At 41.5% G+C, this 18,603-nt stretch overlaps 1 protein-coding gene across 6 annotated transcripts in view; it reads left to right on the top strand.

The window, feature by feature from the left end:
• TRAK1 (trafficking protein, kinesin binding 1) overlaps positions 1–18,046 on the top strand; it is a 97,325-nt gene extending 79,279 nt beyond the window's left edge. For 3 of the 6 annotated variants that reach the window (XM_015410465.1, XM_015410467.1, XM_015410463.1), the window contains 3 exons: positions 1,215–1,544; positions 8,893–8,995; positions 15,235–18,046. In XM_015410465.1, coding sequence (XP_015265951.1) covers positions 1,215–1,544; positions 8,893–8,995; positions 15,235–16,030 — 1,229 coding nt within the window. In that variant the 3' untranslated portion in view covers positions 16,031–18,046. Of the gene's footprint in view, positions 1–1,214; positions 1,545–8,892; positions 8,996–11,727; positions 11,816–15,234 lie in introns of all 6 variants that reach the window. The other 3 variants (XM_015410466.1, XM_015410464.1, XM_015410469.1) reach the window with 2 other exon arrangements.
• Positions 18,047–18,603: the final 557 nt, after the last annotated feature.

The raw sequence follows: 18,603 nt of genomic DNA, 5'->3' as shown, positions 1-18,603 counted from the left end.
TTGTTTACCGTAGTTTGTTCTGTATTACAGTTTTTGTTCTCTGAGGCTTAGGTCACATGGGTATGTTTTGACTCTTCTACGGTTGCGACATGTCTTTCAAATGATATACAGAGTACATAGGATGCTAGGTCTCAATGGAGACTCTCCAGTTGTGTAAGCACACACGAACTGTATGGTTTTTCTTATATTTAGGTTTTTGTTATTGTTGTTTTTCAAATTAGGTTACATTTATGTCGTGTACAGGTCAGTTTCTTCCTTAGTTTGCGATAATGATTTTAGCTTCATGAAGTCACTCTGTCATATTTTTAAAAAAATTATATAACTGCATCAAAAACAGTGTTCATAATTTTCATTTTATAAATTATGGACGGAGTTAGATTTCAATCTAAATTCATCACTTCGTCCTCCATCCGAAATTTCAGTCTGATAAAATCAAACGTGTTTCAACTTTTTTTTTAACTCATTGTTTCCATGTTTTATGTATTTTTATAATTCATTTGTTCCTCATTCAAAATGTTTTCCTCCAAGGATGAATCTACAGGTACAGTACCATACACATTTATCCATAGCAAGTTACATTCACATATAAGTTTGCTTGGCCGTTAAGCACTACTGGCTAGTTCAACATGCAGAAGTTGAAAACTTTATTTTGTTTTCTTTTATATAGTGATAGAGCTGGTGTTGTTTTTGCTGTTCTTCTAATTACTGGGTCTTCCTTTAGCCTCCAGTAATAAATTCTAATCTCATGTACCCCCTTCCTGATTTCTTCCAGTCATTTTAGTTTTCAAAAACAAATCGTAAATGGTTGGTGTTCACATTTTTGATGACTTGCCAATATGGGTATTAGTGTAATCATTTTTTTAAAAAACTATTTAATCCTGTTTTTATTTATTTATTTATTATTTGTATTTATAGCTCACCCATCCCGCGGGCCATAAAGATACGAGCAGCTGCATAATTGACAGGGAATAATTTAAAGAACGTTGTTGTCATCTAGCCGATGGTCTGATACACAAGCAATCTTAAATTTGCCGAGATGTGTAGCACCTTAGTATCCACCATTGAAGCCTCTTACAGAATGATAAGTCGAAACGAATGGTAACACTTTAATGGCAGTTTAGGAGTAGGACAGTTGAGGAGTTAATCCCGCCTAATCTGAGAGAGAGGTCCTTCGCCAAACAATTCTGACTGACTTTGTTTTGTTACTTCCCAAGGTTCTGCCACTTTGCACCACTGGCAGCAGCTTGCTCAGCCTCATCTGGGGGGAATCCTAGACCCACGGCCCGGGGTTGTCACTAAGGGCTTCCGGACTCTGGACCTCGACGTAGACGAAGTATACTGCCTTAATGATTTTGAAGAAGATGAGACAGGTGACATTACATTCAAGGGCCTAACTACCTCAACGCCAGTTCAGCACACAGAGACCTCAGGTGAGAGGTCCCAAGCACAAGTGACTGTTTCAGACAGCGAGAGTTTTCCGAGTCGCTCTCAGGCTTTCCCAGAGGAGATGCAGGAACCTGCGACTGACGATGATGAGGGGCCTGGTGAGGGAACCTCATTAAGTCCAGTACAACCGCTGTGTTTACAGGATGTTGATTACTGGGCCATTCTCACATCTCTCCAGAGCAGCATCCACAATGCCGCTTCGTGTGTCGCTGCCGCACACTGGTGCATACAAGAATAAACACAATCACGTTTCACAAGGACTTCTAACAAACCACGGCTGTTGCTTTGCTTATTTATTTTATAAGTGCATGGTTTATCTTCTGTTTTATAGTTTGATTTGATACGAGAAGGCTGCTAAAAGGACGTGATGTAGTTAGGTGCCGGGAGAAGCAAGGGAAACTTAGTTGTGTGTGTATGTACATACTATGCATCTAAGTGTACCTATGGATAATGGAAGCTATAATTTTTCAGTGTCATCGATCTTAACAGGGTTTATGTTGTAACATTTGCATTCTGTCAATAGGGTGCAGCTGCTTTATCACAAGAGGCAGCAGATGGTTTTGTCACAATACCTAGTGATTAAATACAAGCGGTATTTGTGTAAAATGCCATCAAGTCACAGACAACTTATGGTGACCCCATAGGGTTTTCAAGGCAAATAATTAAGCAGTATTTAAGGTTTGCTTTTGCCTTCCTCTGCAAAGTGTTCCTGGGTGGTCTCTCATCTAAGTATTGACCCTGCTTAAATTCTGACGAGATCGGTCTATACTATACTATTCCACATACCAAACACAATCTAGAGCATGGATATCAAGAGACATTCTCTGAAATCGGTTGCTCCTAAAAGAATCATCTGTGCCAGGGTAGAATAAATGTCTCCGCAGCTTAGCTACGTTTTGTAGTGGGCTAGAATGAGTTAACCAAGGATGACAGGAGGAACATTCAAGTATTTTTAAGTATAAATGAAAGATCTACATGGAGGAGGTTAGACCTAAAGGTGTCCCTTGGCTCATAAAAGGATTCATGAAAGGGTATCTTTGGATCCAGAACGAAGTAAATAAAATGAATCTTTTTATCATGTAATTTTACCTATACATTCTTTTCACCTGTCTGTTGCTATGCTGGTTATTCCAACTATGGAAAATTTAATGCACTAGGTGCTTAAAAGTGCAGCCCTACACAGAGCTGCACCTTTAAAGTCCATTGATTTTCAGCAGACACAGAAGGGTGTACCTCTGTTTAGGATTGCAAAGTAAGTGTAAGTGCATCCTGGCTTTCACTACCAGTTCTCTGCCCTGTGGAACTTTCTAATTGACTGTTAATTTAGTGTTTTCTTTGTTATTGCACTGTATGAATTCCAGATGTGCACAGGATGTGATTTTTTGGCATCTTTGGAACCTCACTTTCATGTTGAATAAGGCAGTTAGGTGAGGGTGGACCGAGGAAGTATGGTAATTACCTGTTGCTACAGAAGAATCTGTGCATGTGAAAATGAAAAGATCTTGTTGGCACCTTAAGGGAGATCAGATCTACTGCAGAATTTGTGGGGCAGAGCCCACTTTATCATCAGATGCCGTTGCCTATGAAACTTTATGCTGCAAGGAGTCAGTCTATTAATCTTCAAGGTGCTTTGAGGTCTTTTTTGTTTCCACTTTTTTTTTTTAGTTTACTGCAACAGACTGGGATGTGTTCTGTGTGAGGACGGCCTGGTATGGTTTCCCCCCATTGTTGCTGTAGAGGCAGCACAGTGGCAGTGGGGCTTCTGTGTGGCGCATGTTTCCTCATGCGCGTTCCCTGCCTTAGACTCCCAGCAGCTGCCACTCCTTCCCTGTGCCACCACAGGCTTGTTCAGGTTTTTTTATATATATCAGTGACTGAATATTGTCACAGCATTATAACAAGCTGTGGGTTCTCTGAATTTGCAAATTTCATTTTTTTGGGGGGTGAGCCTCTAGTTCTTTTCATTGTGGAGATCATGCCAAAACAAAATTGGACTGGGTGTTGGAGATGAAGAGGGAATAGCAGCAAATTTATGTGCTGGATCCATAGTTGTAATCATAGTTGTAATTTTGAGAGGTTGTGGCAGTCTTGCTGTATTTTCAAGTCTAACCGATTAACTGTGTTTTAAAATTCAGTAGATAGAAACTTACATAACATTATTGTCAGGGATGCCTCATGCCCTCTTTGTTCTGTTCTCCCCACACTCCAGACTCTAGGATTTCTCCTCAGGCCTCAGAGCCTCTGTTGCGGGAGGGGAAGGGGTTTACATCACCTTCAGCCCTCCTCCTCCCCCCAGCCCTCAGTACTCCTGGTGAGTATACTCCCTTCTCAGTCATTCTCCTCGGCCATCCGTGGAGACCCCCTTCATTCCCTGGAAGTGCACCCCAGTGGGTCACCCCCCCCACCTGTCAATCCCGTGTCCCTCTAGTGGTGAATCCCTACCCGGGTCCCACCCCTCCCTGCTCAGCCCATCCTGGCTTTTCCCTGCAGCTGTCTCTGTGAGGGTGTGGCTTCAGAGCCACTCGTCTCGCCACTTCCCTGGGCTCTGGTTGGCTTCCCCCTCGTTTGGCCTCTTTCTCTTGCTTCCTGCCATCAGGTCCAGAGTTCCTGCTGCTGGCCCACTTCCTCCCAGGTCCCTGCAGTGCCCTAGCTCTCCATCATCAGGTCCAGACACAGTGGGTACTCTGGGGCCCTGGGGTTGGATTCTGTAGAGGCTGGGACCTCTCTTTCCAGTGTCACCTGGTCCTGGGAGTCCAGGTCTGTGTCATCAGCACCCGGGGTGGCACCATGAGTGTTGGGGTTTCTCCTCAGTCTAAAAGATTATAAGGATTATAAACACATCTTTTCCAAACAAAAATGTTCTATTTTAAATAAAGTAATAAGGATTGTTAAGGAATAACTGACATGTTTAAATACGTTTTTGTGAGGTGGGAGTTCAGCATTTTCTCCTCTGGCCACCTACAGGCATAAATCCCAAAGTAGTAAAACTCAGATTGGCAGTTGGTTCAAAACAGGAATAGTAGTAATATTTAGGCCTAAAACCACAAACTTTGCAAACCTCTTGAAGGACTGAAGAAGATAGCAGTGCTTTCAGAACTCTGAAATGTTTGCACAGAATATATATAGTGTTCAAGATATTGCCTTGCAGATATTGCCTTGTAATTTCATGTGAAATCTTGCACACACAGCAGAACCTGGTATTTGGAAGTCTCCACACTCCTTTCCAGCAAGGGCTGATCCAAAACCCTGTGGCAGAGAGAGAGAGGCTGCCATAACGGCTGGGATCCAGATGTGTTTTGGAGAGGGTGAACAACTGCAGCTGTTCAACAATGTCCCAGTATTGTGGTGGGCACTGAATTTCGTCATAGCATGCGATTGTGTCCTTGTAGATCATGGGATGGATGAGAACCCATCCCTGTATTCAGGAGTTCACACAATTTACCTTGGCTCAGAAGCCAAGCCTTGTGGTGTGTGTGTCTAGCTGAATAAGCAGCTGCTGTTTTGACTAACTTGACACAGGAATGAAATCCTTGGAAAGTCTTTCATGAATTTGTGGGGTTCTGATCATTTACAGGAAGTTTACTCTTTCCTATTGTGTTCAAAGGGCAGAGAATGCTACAGCCATGTGAAAAGCTACGCTGTTGACTACTGGAGGATGCTGTTTATCCAGGTTTCCTTAGTGATACCTTCGCAGGATTGGGCCTCTTAGCTCTCAAAGCTGATTTACCTTTGATTCTTAAGCTCTTCTTATTGGGCTCAATTACCACTTTTAGCAGCCTTTTCCTATCTTGCATATTCATTAACATCTATGAATGTGTTTGGTTGTGGGTTTTTCCTTTTCACTTTTGCTTAGTGCAGCTGGATCTCCTCTGATATAACTGTATGAGCAAATAAAATTGGAATAGATGATGGTTACAAAGGGGGAATAGCAACACTTCCTAATGAAGTCTAATAAGTGTGTAATCTAGAACACAAGAGTCTTGTGGCAGTAACCGATTTATTGTGGCATAAGAGTTCATAGATGGAGGCTTATGCATGATAAGTCTTTTAGGTGCCATATGGCGTCTCTTGTATTTGCTCTCAGACTAACAGCTACTCCTCTGGATTTAATCTAAAACTATCCTTGCTTTGGCCTTTTTTCCCCCTCATGTAGCACTGATTTGTGTCAACTTCCCTCAGATATTTTTTCTCCCAAATAACTTTTGCCCTCATTGGTTATTTGAGATTTTCTCCAGCATTTACCTTTTTTTACTTACTCCATGATAATGAAGAGAATCATGATTGCTAGGTCCTGCCCCTTCTGTGTTAATTAATTTACGTTGTGTGTGCTAATCCCTGAGGCATCAGAAGCATCAACGTTATCAGTTCTTGAGGTGATGTAAAGATTTTTTTAAAAATCCTTGTACTGACAACCACATTAGAATACACAGCAGTTTTGTGGTGGAGCTCTTGCAAAGACGGAGAACGTGAGCTCCATTTTAAGTCACTGTCATTTAATTGGTCACATTCACCTGTCAGCTTCTTTTTCCATTATGCACACAGTTGTACTGAGGGTCTGTGTGGCTGCACATGAGACTTTTTTTTTTAGTTATTACTTTTTTTCTTCTTGTCTCAAATCATAGAGGAAATGTAAGCACAGCAAGGGAAGACCTTTGTGCATTTCTCAGTCTCTTAAAGTTCAGAGTGGTTTGTGGGTGTGATGTAACTAGTTTGTCAAACCATTGCGTATGTCCTGTCTTACTAAAATATGACCTGCACTTTGGGAACATGTTGAATGTTGGGAGGGAGGAAAGCTTAGTAATGGGGAATTTCACCAGCATGTCTGTCTGTGCATGTTTTTTAACACCACTAACACAAAAGTTTCGTTTACTAAGCAAGAGAACCTATGCAATCATGATCGCTTTGCTATGGTACTTAACTTTGGATCGTATCTCAATGAATTTGTTTGGTGCATGCCCCATTTTGTTTTGAAATTAGCCATAAAGTATGTCCATCTGCATCAAGGGGTGAAAAAGGGTATGGGGAAGGTAATAGTGATTAAAATGTTGTTTTCATGCACTCATTTCTCTACTACCCTCATGGGGGTCTTTAGGTAAAAAAGAAAAAAATTCTTATCCGTGTCTGCTGACCTTAACATGTAACTTTCCATTTGAGCCCACTTTCCTTTTTCCCATGGTCACTTTGGTGTAATGGTTAAGTGTGTGGACTCTAATCTGAGAGAACCGGGTTTGATTCCCCACTCCTCCACTGGCATCTGCTGGATGACCTTGGGCAAGCCATAGTTCTGGCACAGCTGTTCTTGAAAAAGAGCAGTTTCTGTCAGAGTTCTCTCAGCCCCACCTACCTCACAGGCAGTGTTCCCTCTAAGCTGAGTTAGTGTGAGCTAGCTCACAGTTTTTTAGCCTCCGGCTCACACATTTTTGTCTTAGCTCCAGAACAAACTAATTGATGCAGTAGCCAAATCGCTTGCTCACAACTTTAATGCCAGTAGCTCACAAAGTAGAATTTTTGCTCACAGGACTCCACAGCTTAGAGGGAGCATTGCTCATAGGGTGTCTGTTGTGGGGAGGGGAACAGAAAGGTGTTTGTAATCTGCTCTGATACTCCTTTGGGTAATAAAGGGTGGGGTATAAATCCAATCTCTTCTTCTTCTCTTCTTCTTCTTTATAGACATCTTTCATTTCCTAGGCCCAGATTCTGTCCACAGCCTTTCCCCCCCTTCCTTTCACTCTACTTTTATAGAATGTGCAACTCTGCACCTACAGGTGTTCATCTGCACATGTACAAGCATACAAACTCATCTCCCCAGACTATACAGTGGGGATATACCCCTTTGGAAAATCATACTGACTTTCATTCCACAGTGGTTTTTCAGGTGGGAGGATCTAGTGCAGCTTCTAATACTTACAGGATTCACAAAACGTATTGGATATCAACAATATTTTTAATATCTTACAGTAATTTCCTCTACATCTGGTCATTGAACCTTTCATTCATATATAGGGTGGAACATGAGGAGTTTATTTTGAGCTAAAGTAATAGGAGGAGACATCTTAATGGAATGTTGAGTAATGTGACATACTTTATGGCCAATTTCAATATATATTCTACAGATGCACTGCATAGCAATTTCTAGTGAAAAATTAGATAAAATTCTGATCTGATCCAGAGAGTCATATGAATAAGAGCCTTATTGCAGTATCATATGACATTATTCCGCTGCCTTTTCCCCCATGTCTTTGGCATCACAAAAAATATTTATGAATTACTTTTCATAATTGCTATCTGGTGCAGCTGCAAATGTTCTGTCCACAGTAGTGGGGGCAGAGCAGAAGCCAAGGAAATACTGCAGATGGACAGTAGTGGATCCAAAATGGTTACTCTTGTCTTTGTTTGGATTCAAAAGTGGGTATGTTTTATTATTATTTCACAAACATACTCTAGTGCTAACCTCTTAAGCTTCTTGCATATATAGTTGGATCCATTACTGGAGAAGAAAATGTGATGGGAATACTCTTGCCTGGCTCAGTGTGGTGGAAGCTGAAATGTCATGTTCCAAAGGGTGCAGCAGTCTCCAGGTGCCGTGAGGTCTTTTTTTTTACAAAGAGATCTTTTAGAATTTTCGTCTTGCCACTTGTAAACAGTTAAAAAGAAATAGCTATTTAGTGGGAAGTAATCCTATGCAGATAGGAGCTGCGGTGGCTCAAGTGGTTAAGACGCTGAACTGCAGGCTGTGGAAGGTCAGTAGTTCAGCAGTTCGAGACCCGGGTGCCGCAAGACGGAGTGAGCTCCCGTCTCTAGTTCCAGCTCCTGCCATCCTAGCAGTTCAAAAGCAAGACATTGCAAGTAGATAAATAGGTACCACTTCGGTGGGGAGGTAACAGCGTTCCGTGCACCTTGGTGTTTAGTCATGCCGGCCACATGACCACGGAAAGTTCTTCGGACAGTGCTGGCTCTTCGGCTTTGAAACGGAGATGAGCACCACAACCCTAGAGTCGGATTCGACTGGCTTTCGAGCAAGGGAACCTTTACCTTTTAATCCTATGCAGGGTCCTTCCCATATGCTGTTCTGTTATCAGAGTGGCACGGGAAATGATCACAGGGGAGCCCCAGCCATGTTGCTCTTAAAATGTAAGAACGGACCCTTAAGAGGAAGTGGTTTGTAGGCATGCTGTTGGCAGGATTGCACAGCCTCATTTTCAAGACCTCTGCATCAATGTAAAAGCTTAATGATAACTCCAGTAGAATCAAGTAGGGCAAAAGTTGCCCAAAATATGTAGAAGGCAAAACAATTCAGAAACCCGCTACATTTCTCCTTCCTTGCACAGATTTCATGTAAAGTATTCCATCACTTTTTTTTTGCATCCGTTTGAGCACAAAGAACTTAGTTTTCTTTTCGTTTTAAATATAAATGCAAAGAATGTGCTTTTTTCCCCTCAAATGTAGTACATCATCCTGGGAAGTGCATGTCACAAACCAACTCCACCTTCACCTTCACCACCTGCCGCATTCTGCACCCTTCTGATGAGCTCACACGAGTCACTCCAAGGTAAGGGGTTCCAGCGAGCTGTCACGTCTCCCTGGAGTCTAGCCAAGTAGGGGAGAGCATTTCACAGTCACACGTCTCAGAATTCTCTATGCTCTAAGCTTCACCCTGGCCCAGCTCACTGTCATCCCTTCTTGTAGTGTTTACATCTCCCAGACCATCAAAGAAATCCGGAGTATGTTTCTGTGTCGCATAATCACTGTTAGGTACAGGTCTGATCGGGCTTGATCCGAATGATTAACTACCAATAATTTTAGAACGAGCTTCCGTGTAATTTCACTTCCCATTGAATCATGATGTAACATCTAGAATGAGAACAGAGAAAAGGAAAGTGCTCAAGGTGGAATGAAATGCCATCCCTCTTCTTCTTAGGTAGACCTAAAGCCTCCCACTCCTGTTTCAATGGATAACTATGGAACAGGGTTACACCAGTATTGCAAATAGTCACTAAGAAAAGACCTGCTCATGCTTGTCTGGGCAAGTGTAGCTGGAAATAGTTTTGGAGGGAAATGAAGCTGTTTTTGGGAAGTGCAACATGACAATGACTTTGGTCCTATCCCATTAAACTTTATAGAACAGGACCTCTGTTGTTCTCCTTTAGCCTTTCCTAAAGACAACTTCATTGTCCTCCACCAGTCATCTGGAGCGGAAAGAGACAGGCAGTCTGGAGGCAGGTACTGGGAGCAACAGCTTCCTCTTCCTCTTCCGCCACTGAAGCCCTAAAAAGCTGCTGATCTCCCACTGGCCCGTTGCTCCTCTGCCATTGCCCTTCTGCCTCTCCTGGCTCCACAAACAGCTTTGGCCAGAATGATCCTAGAAGCTGGAAGAAAGGTCTGCCAGGGTTGCCTGGCACTTCGCAGCAAGAATGTCTGGGAACTTTTAAAAGATCTGCCCAGTATTAGGCCACATTCATTTAGTGTGCTCGACTTTATTTATAGCAACTCGATGACTAAAATGATTTCAAAATGTGAATACCTTATTCCCCGCTGCCAGCAAACAGCTCGTGCAGCAGTTTTATACCTAAAGATGATGACTGAGCCTGGCCTAATTTGAACTGAAACCATTCCACTTCCATTTTTTCACCCACTTTGAGCACCGCACTGATGATTTAAAGGGACTGTATGTCTCAGAGCCACCAACAAGGTTAGTGAATTTTTTTAGGGAGGCTTAAATTACCTTTGGCTCCTGTGCTGGTCTGTTGTCCAAGAACAGATCTCACCCCAGAAAGCCAGGGGAAGCTCTCTGCATCTGTTTGCTTGAGTGACCTTGGCCCAATCACACACTCTTAGCCTAACCTGCCTCCCAGGGTGGCTGTGAAGGTAAAAGTTAGTACAACCGCTATGGGTCCCCATTGGGGGAAAGGGGAGAGTATTAATGCAATAAATAAATAAATAGTTCCCTGATTAAAAGAAATGTTAGACTTTCTTAAAAACTCTGAAGTTGTTTCTAGGAAAACATTTGGAAATGCTTTTGACTTTATATACCTAACAGTAAAATATGCCATAGTGTTACAGATGTCTCTTAAACGTTAAGTGTACAATTAAACACTCTTAGACTGTAAATTAAATGAGTTGACAATATTATGAAATGTATAATATCAGCATCCTCATGAGAATTCCCTTCATGAAGTAACATTCAGATCATGCAACACAGATTAGTTATTATTTAATATTGCAACCAGCGCTTCATTAATCAGGGTAACTCAGGTTTACAAAAGATATCAATTTCTTTGCTCTCAAATCAATTTTAAAAGGTAGGTTGCAGACGTAACTCTCAGTCCTAGATTAATCTCAAATGAAACATACAGACTAGTATTTTTTTCCCATTTTATCTTGACTATAATTGGAAGACAGGAGTGAAAAATCATCTTGTGTTTTAACAGCCCTGAGAGAAATTATAATTTGTTAATGTTTTGGCGTTATTCTCACATAAAATAAAGTGATTTGCAAAATGCCGCCTTAGCCCTAGTGAAGAAATTAACCATCAGGCAGACTGGAAGTATTCCTTTTCATGTTTTGAAAGGGAAGCCTATCCTAACAGGACTGGAGATTCAACGTAATATCCTTCATATATATTGCATTCAGTTTTCAACTTTTCTCACATTTTTTTCTCTCTGTCTTTGTGCTGGAAAATGAGCTTTTCTGCACCAGGTTTTTGCTCCAGCTTGGCTTCTTAACTGTATCATTTCCCGCTCTCCCATACACACAGTATTAGTTGCCAGTCATTGGTTTCAAGTTTTTTTCAGACAACTTTTGTGGTGGTCTGAAAAACACTGGAAAAACTTGGTGGGGGGAACAGGGAGTGCAAAACCTGCAAACGATAACTCTGTGTAAGGGAGGGGGGAAGCTGCTGCAGTAAGAAACCAAGGTGGACAGAAATCCCAGTGAATTAACATTGCTGCATAAAATATTGGAAAAACACCTTAGGGCAAACAGACATGTGTTGCAAGCACAGGCAGAATAAATCATGGTAACAATTCTTTTTCCAGTGTCACTGTTGAAGACTTAGCAAGAACTCCTTTCCACGTGATGTTAATATCTGTAAAATGCAGTAGTTGCCAAACAGACGATTAATGTACTTGAACTGAGTAACTTGAACTTAGCTCGAGCAAGTTGTCGTGATGTTTGCTGTGCCAACACTCCTTGTTGACACCAAAACAGCAACCAGTAATGTTATCGGTATGCAAGGGCTAGAGAAGAAGACCTCCCTAAACTATGAATGATGCTTCTTCACAGGTCATGTGAGGAAGACGATGAAACTGCTTTATGTCACCTTATGCTGAGAGGAGAAGTAGGGCACACAATATGACCAGCGTGACAGGGGGTGAGCAGCACTGCCAAGCAGTCTCTGTGCTGGCAGAGTCATATAGAAGGAATGCTAGTGTTTTGTGGCACCAGCTAACTCGAAGACTTTTTAATCAACCCTTCCCCCTTTCCATTCTAATATGACATTCTAACATGAAGGTGACCTTCTAATCCAAGCTCTAAATTAGTATATAGTGAAGTGCTGATTTTGTATAGTCTAACACTGATTGGTGGGCACAAGGCTCCTTGGGGTCCTCCTTTCTTTTTCTTTTAAGGACGGGCTTTGGCTATTCCCTCCTCGGTCCAACAAGGCCCTGCTTTTTAGCAGAGGATTCTATTGTCAGCCAAGAAAGCTTTTGGCATTCTTGCCAATAAGTGTGCTCAATTTACACAACTCTGTTAGTCAGCTTATCTAATTTTATCTTTAGGTATTTGCTGCAAAGTTGCTTTATATCTGATATTACAGCTCCTTCCTTCTTCCTGTTGGCAAACCATAGCTTGCTGTTGCATGCAAATTGGGCAAGCTATGGTCTGCACAAACCATAGCTTGCCTGGAAACCAGAACTGCAAATTACAGTTTGCATGTGATATGATGGCTTGCCAGCAGATGAAAATTTGGGATGAAATCTGGGAGCCTGAGGCTCATTCACACTGCACCAAACCATGGTTGGTCATCATGCCTAACTGATCCACAGTCTAGTGGTTCTGACCTAGTGTACATATCAGAAGTTCTAATGTACGTATCAAGAGTCTCAGATACTCAAAGGCATCTCAGTAGCAATCTTCAGGGATGATGATAGCTTTTGAGAGACCATTGGACACCTTGACCCTTTCTTCCTCCCTTCAACAAGAACTGAACTCTTCTGAATGTTGGAACTGCATAGAAGCTGCAGTGAAGTCAAAATGTTCCTTTTTGGTAGTTGTTTTTTCTGTCGGTGATTCTCTGTGTAGTCCAACATCCTATCTGCAGGACCAATGCCAGGACTGAATGGAAATGTCAGTCACTTCTGTTATGATCAAGTCCTTTACTTTTTATTTAGTAAAATATTTATACCCTGACTTTCCTTTGTGGCTCAAAGCAGCCTATGGCTCCAGAGTTTAAAAACATACAAAATACAATGAAATCCCCTTTCCCCCCCTTCCTACAAGCATAAACCCCATCAAAAGCTCTCACAAATAAAATGTATTCTCCGTACCTCCTAAAAACCCTCCCCTACCTCCTCAGGGAGCCCATTCCACAAAGTTTGGGCTCTAGTAGATGTCAGCTGTGCTGCTTTAAGCAGGGGAAGAACTCAACAGGTGGCATTACTTGACAGTGCATTCACTGAGGGAAGGGATGAAGCCCTGTTATTCTTGTAGAACTTTTTAGATTTTGCCCTATGGAGCTGCACAAAAGAGCACTAAGAACAGCAAGTTCTGTTTTTGGCTTGTTACATTGCAAGATTTGAGGGACAGTCAGGTGACTGAGTTCTCCTCATTCAAACATGCACGCTCTTATGTAGCTGCCCTGTTCACATGTTAACAGTGAACACATGTACATTCTGCATGTACGTGCGTCCATCCATCTGTCTATAAGAAAGAGCCAGTGTGCATTCACTTTACAAACAAAACTGGTCACCCATTTAATTTGAGATAACGGGGTGTAAAGGCTAGGACTTCAGATAATGATTACTGTAATCCAGCAGCTTCACGTAGTAAAAGTATTAGTGCAAATACAGCTACTTATAGACCTGTCTTCCCTGTAGACTAGTGAGTCCTGTGAATGCAGTGGTTGAAAAGTGTTGCTGAGTTCATGAAAATGGCTGCCAGCTAGGTCTGTGCTGAGCCTGGTTCCTTAGTTCAAAAGAACATTTCCCCACGTATTCATGGCCCTACTTTTACTGCACAGAAGTAACTTACCAATGTATCTGTTATCAGTAGAGTGCATTATTTTTTTAAAAAAAATCAGTGACTCTCAAATCTGTAACTCTTTAAAGTTAACAGGAACATTGTTCTCGACATTCATAACACTTAAGAATCTATAATGGTATATGTGATAGTCACGATACTAGAGAAGTTCAAAATTTATTATTTGCCAGCCAGGAATTACAGATTGCGCTTGATAACCACTGTCAACTGAATTTATTCATACTCGATACTCCTTTAAATATGAATTTACAAAAGAAGGACCAGCAGTTTGGGAAGAGAGAAGCAAGTGCCCTCTGTTACAGTAACCAATAGAACTGACCAAGCAGTTAGATAGGCCTGCATGTGTGTGTTTGTGTTTTTTTGTGTCGGAGTGCCCACTGCCTGTTCTGCATCACTAATGGAACTGATTTCTGATTGAAAATTTCTGACATGTTGCTTGGAGTTTGCTTGTAGGGCGTTTTGTGTAAGGATGAGAGCTTTGAGCCACAACCATAATACACAAGTCAGTTTTTATTACAGAGTTGACATCTTAGAATGTCGTCATTTCTCCAGTTAATTGCAAATCAGTAGAACAATTTTGTGCATGTGACAATGTAAGAGTTCATAAATTCCACTAATACTAACTTAGCCCTCTCTTGAGTGGTGGGTGTCAGAAGCTCAAAGCATTCATTTCTGACTATTCTTTTTCATATGAATTTGTTTAATTGTTATTATTTTAACTACATTCGGGGTGATGAAAGAAACTGGGTGATGAAAAGAAACTGACATGACAAAAATTGGAAACTTCTTAACAAATCTTGGTATCATATTGCAACCAGGAAATAAAAGTCACTTTCATAGTTGACTAAGTACATCAGTTTCTTCTTCCCCTAATCTCTCATGTTACCACTTATGTGAGCTAGAATATACATTTGATTTTTTAAATTGCCATGTTCTACCGTGGGTCCATCATTGATAGCTTTCAGAGACACACAAAAGAGGCCTAAAGGCATTTCTAGGGTTATGTGGCTATAGCCTGGTTGTAGAGAGGAGGTAGTTAGGAACTTCAGATGGAAACAGTAGGTAGTTTCTGTCACCATTCTTTTTCCTTCTTCATTAAATAACCAGGAGTCTGGAACAAGTGCTGCCTTTATTGTAGCCTGTGATAAAACCTGAAAAACATGCCTGTCGTGTTATGACACATTTATATCCTGTCAGTTGTCTTATAAACGCCTATTGCCAATTTGTTTGTGGCAAATGCGTATCTTTTATCAGTTTATTGGCCTAAATGAGTTTATGGGAACAGGATCCAATGTAAACGTGTACTGCATTCGAAGTGTGACTGAGAATGGCTTTTGGAGAATAATTAATCCAGCCATCCTAGACAGACAGGACCAGTAAAACTAACTATTCTAGGACCCTTTGTATATTTAATCTGTATGTATTTTAGGGGATAGCAAATATCTAGGCATTCACACACATCCTTAAGGGGCTTGAGCTCTGGGGTTTCAAATGGCGAACGCTAACTTGACATTCTGTCTTTTGTTACAGCCTTAACACAGCACCTACTCCAGCTTGTAGCAGCATTGGCAATTTGAAAGGCACTCCAGTGGCTACCCCGTGCACTCCACGGCGTCTGAGTTTGGTGGAATCCTCCACTAACCTTCGGGAGTCCACAACTACTATGAGCACATCCTTGGGGCTTGTTTGGCTTCTCAAGGAGCGTGGGATATCAGCAGCGGTGTACAATCCGCAGAGCTGGGACAGAGCTGGCAGGAACACCCTCCTGAGCACGTATTCTCCCAAAATGGCCGCCATTCCTTCCACTCCTCCCAATTCACCTATGCAGACACCTTCTTCTTCACCACCATCTTTTGAATTCAAGTGCACGAGCCCCCCTTATGACAACTTCCTGGCTTCCAAACCAGCCAGTTCCATCCTGAAGGAAGTGAGGGACAAAAAGAACATCAGGAACATCGAGAGTCAGACTGATGTGTCTGTCTCCAACCTTAACCTAGTAGACAAAGTAAAAAAGTTTGGGATTGCCAAAGTAGTTAGCTCGGGGCAAGCACAAGCTCCTACAGTAACTGATGATCGAGGACCTCTTCTGTGTGGGGCACAAAGACCAGTGAAGGCCTTTGTTCCTGGAGGCCTAGTACCAGAAGGTTTGCCTTTGGGTCCTGCTGTAACGAGTGCTATTGGGGGCATTCAGTTGAACAGTGGCATTAGGAGGAATCGCAGCTTTCCAACTATGGTGGGTTCCAGTATGCAGATGAAAGGGCCATCGACTTTAACTCCAGGCATCCTAATGGGAGCTAAACTTCCCAAACAAACTAGCTTACGATGAATGGCTAAATGTATGGCTGGTATTCTAAAGAGGTACCAAGAACCCTCCTTCAGACTCTTTTGGGTTGTTTTTTTTGAAGATTTTCCTTCCATTTGCTGTTGAGTTTGACAAATCAACTTTGTGCCTAATGGGAAAAAAATGTGTAAACTTTGTACAGAATGTAAATATTTACCAGATGTATTATAAATGAATCATGACACCATTTTGACAATTTAACTCGCTAACCTTTTGAAAAGGGTGTTTTGTTTTTTTTCTTTGCACTGAAAAAAAGCAATCCTTGGATAGAAAAAAATAATGGATTCTCTAGTTCCCCCAGCATGACATCAGAATGAGCCGCATCAAGAAAGAATTACCAGTCATGCTTTCACATTTGTCAAACGTCAGCATGCACTCAGTAACTTCCATAAATGCAGGAATTGTTGAAATTCATGATGTGTTCAACAAAGCTAGGAGCTTAATATGCCAACATTTTATTTTGCCTTTGTGGAGAAAAGAAAATTGGTAAACCTGTAAGTCTTATGCCTAGCCAGTGAAAGGATTTTTTCCCCTTATACAATAGACTTGAAATAATATGTTTCTGGGAATGACTGCTAAGCCTATAGGAGCCTAGGAAGAGAACAGCTGCTGCTGTTTTGAGCACATTCATGTTGTGTGTTAATTTTATGTTCAGTACTGCACTGGATCGTGGAAGTGAAAATGCTTTAACATAGTGTTTTGTTCCAGACACTGAGAACGTCCCCCTCCCAACGAAAGAGAAAGTCCTTAGAATTATTTCTTGCTTTCACAAGGTCAAAATAATAGCCTCAGCCTTGAGAGCCAAAGTTACTTAAAAAGTTGATTGTAACTATGGTCAGAATGAAATGTGAATGAATGTACTACAGTATTGGCAATGTGTCCTTAGAGAATAATTTGGGGGAAAATATTTAGTGAAAGTGGTACAAGTGAAGGAAAATGAAGTTTGAATTGCCTTTCACTTTCTGTCCAGATCTTGAAGTATAAAAATGCTTCAGTGGATAGGTTTTTTTAAAGGATTAGACTATTTCTACTTAAATACTGTTGTAGTTTGTCTTTCCTACGTATGTTTCCATCAGAACCAAACAATAATAGCTGCTAGATATTATTCGTGAATGGCTATATTTCACCTGTCCTAATACCTTTGAAAAATCCTTTTCCTTAGTTTTCTTCCCCCAGCTACAATGTGTAAAAACTTGAAGTACCATCAGACACCGAGAACAAATAAGATGATTCCCCATCTGCCCGGAAGTTCTTTTTAGACTAACCCATTCAAACAAACAAGAGCTGTGTTTGAGAGTTGTCATGCACAACACCCATTCCTTTCAGGGGGCTTGCCTAAGAGAACTTCTAGGTGGCTTGCATCCCGAATCAGAATTATTTTCCAGCTTCCATTTTGCAACGGTTGGCATGCACGGGTTGCACGGATGGCTGTTGCTCTGCGATAATTTGAAATCAGACCCAATTTATTTATTGATGCCAGTACTGCACCACATGTAATGACTGTGCGTTGCCATATGTGCCAGACTGTTACTAACTCATTAGCACTGATAATTATTTGTATTAATGGACTGTGTTTTATTTTTAATGGATGACAGATGAGATGGATGTCTTTACATGAAGTAGACACCCGCAATACTGAACGGAAGATGGGAGAATGTTGGGGGGGGTGGGGCGAGAGCAAGCAGATGTGCTCAACCGCTGCACATGTGCTTTCCCGTTTCTATTTATTTAGTGGAGTTTATACATTTTAGCACATTGCCATGGGCTCTACTTGCTGTTTGTATGCGTGCACATTACAAGTATGTAACTTTCTCTTTTTATCTGAATGTATCTTAAGACAACCATTAGATTAATCATTTGAATAGATGGTAAACGTGAGAAGGACCTTTTCATCGAACTGGAGACCACAATACCATTTGAGGAACCAAAAAAAAAAATGACCATATGATTCAATTGGAATGTACTGTTTAAATAGAAGATTAGCCAACACCAGAAAAGTAAGTCGTGAAAAGAAAAAAAAAGACAGTTATATTTTCTGTTCACAATTGAACATCAGTGAAACCAATAAAGGTTCTGTTGTGGATAATGCACATTTCCTGCCTTTCTTTCCAAGTATATGTCAGCAAAGACCTGTTTCCTCAGTTGTCAGTGGGAATGTAAGAGATTCCAGATAACCTTTGATTTGAGAAACAGAACAGAACGCATTGGGCAGTCTCCTCTAGCCTTAGTGTTTGGTGTAGTGGTTAAGTGGACTCTAATCTGGGAGAACCGGGTTTGATTCCCCACTCCTCCACTTGCACCTGGCTGGATGACCTTAGGCAAGCCATAGTTCTGATAACAGCTGTTCTTGAAAAAGAGCCGTTTCTGTCAGAGCTCTCTCAGCCCCACGTACCTCACAGGGTGTCTGTTGTGGGGAGGGGAAGGGAAAGGAGTTTGTAAGCCGCTCTGAGACTCCCTTGGGTAGTGAAGGACAGGGTATAAATCCAATCTCCTCCTCCTTCCCACTTTTTAATCGTCCTCTTGTGGTTTTCTGACATCGTTCCAGATGCTGCTTTTGA

The sequence above is a fragment of the Gekko japonicus genome, unplaced genomic scaffold (assembly GCF_001447785.1).
Source record: "Gekko japonicus isolate JY-2015 unplaced genomic scaffold, Gekko_japonicus_V1.1 scaffold2102, whole genome shotgun sequence".
NCBI classification, from domain to species: domain Eukaryota; kingdom Metazoa; phylum Chordata; class Lepidosauria; order Squamata; family Gekkonidae; genus Gekko; species Gekko japonicus.
Note: the sequence above shows the minus strand (reverse complement) of the source record. Positions and strands in the feature narration are given on the sequence as shown.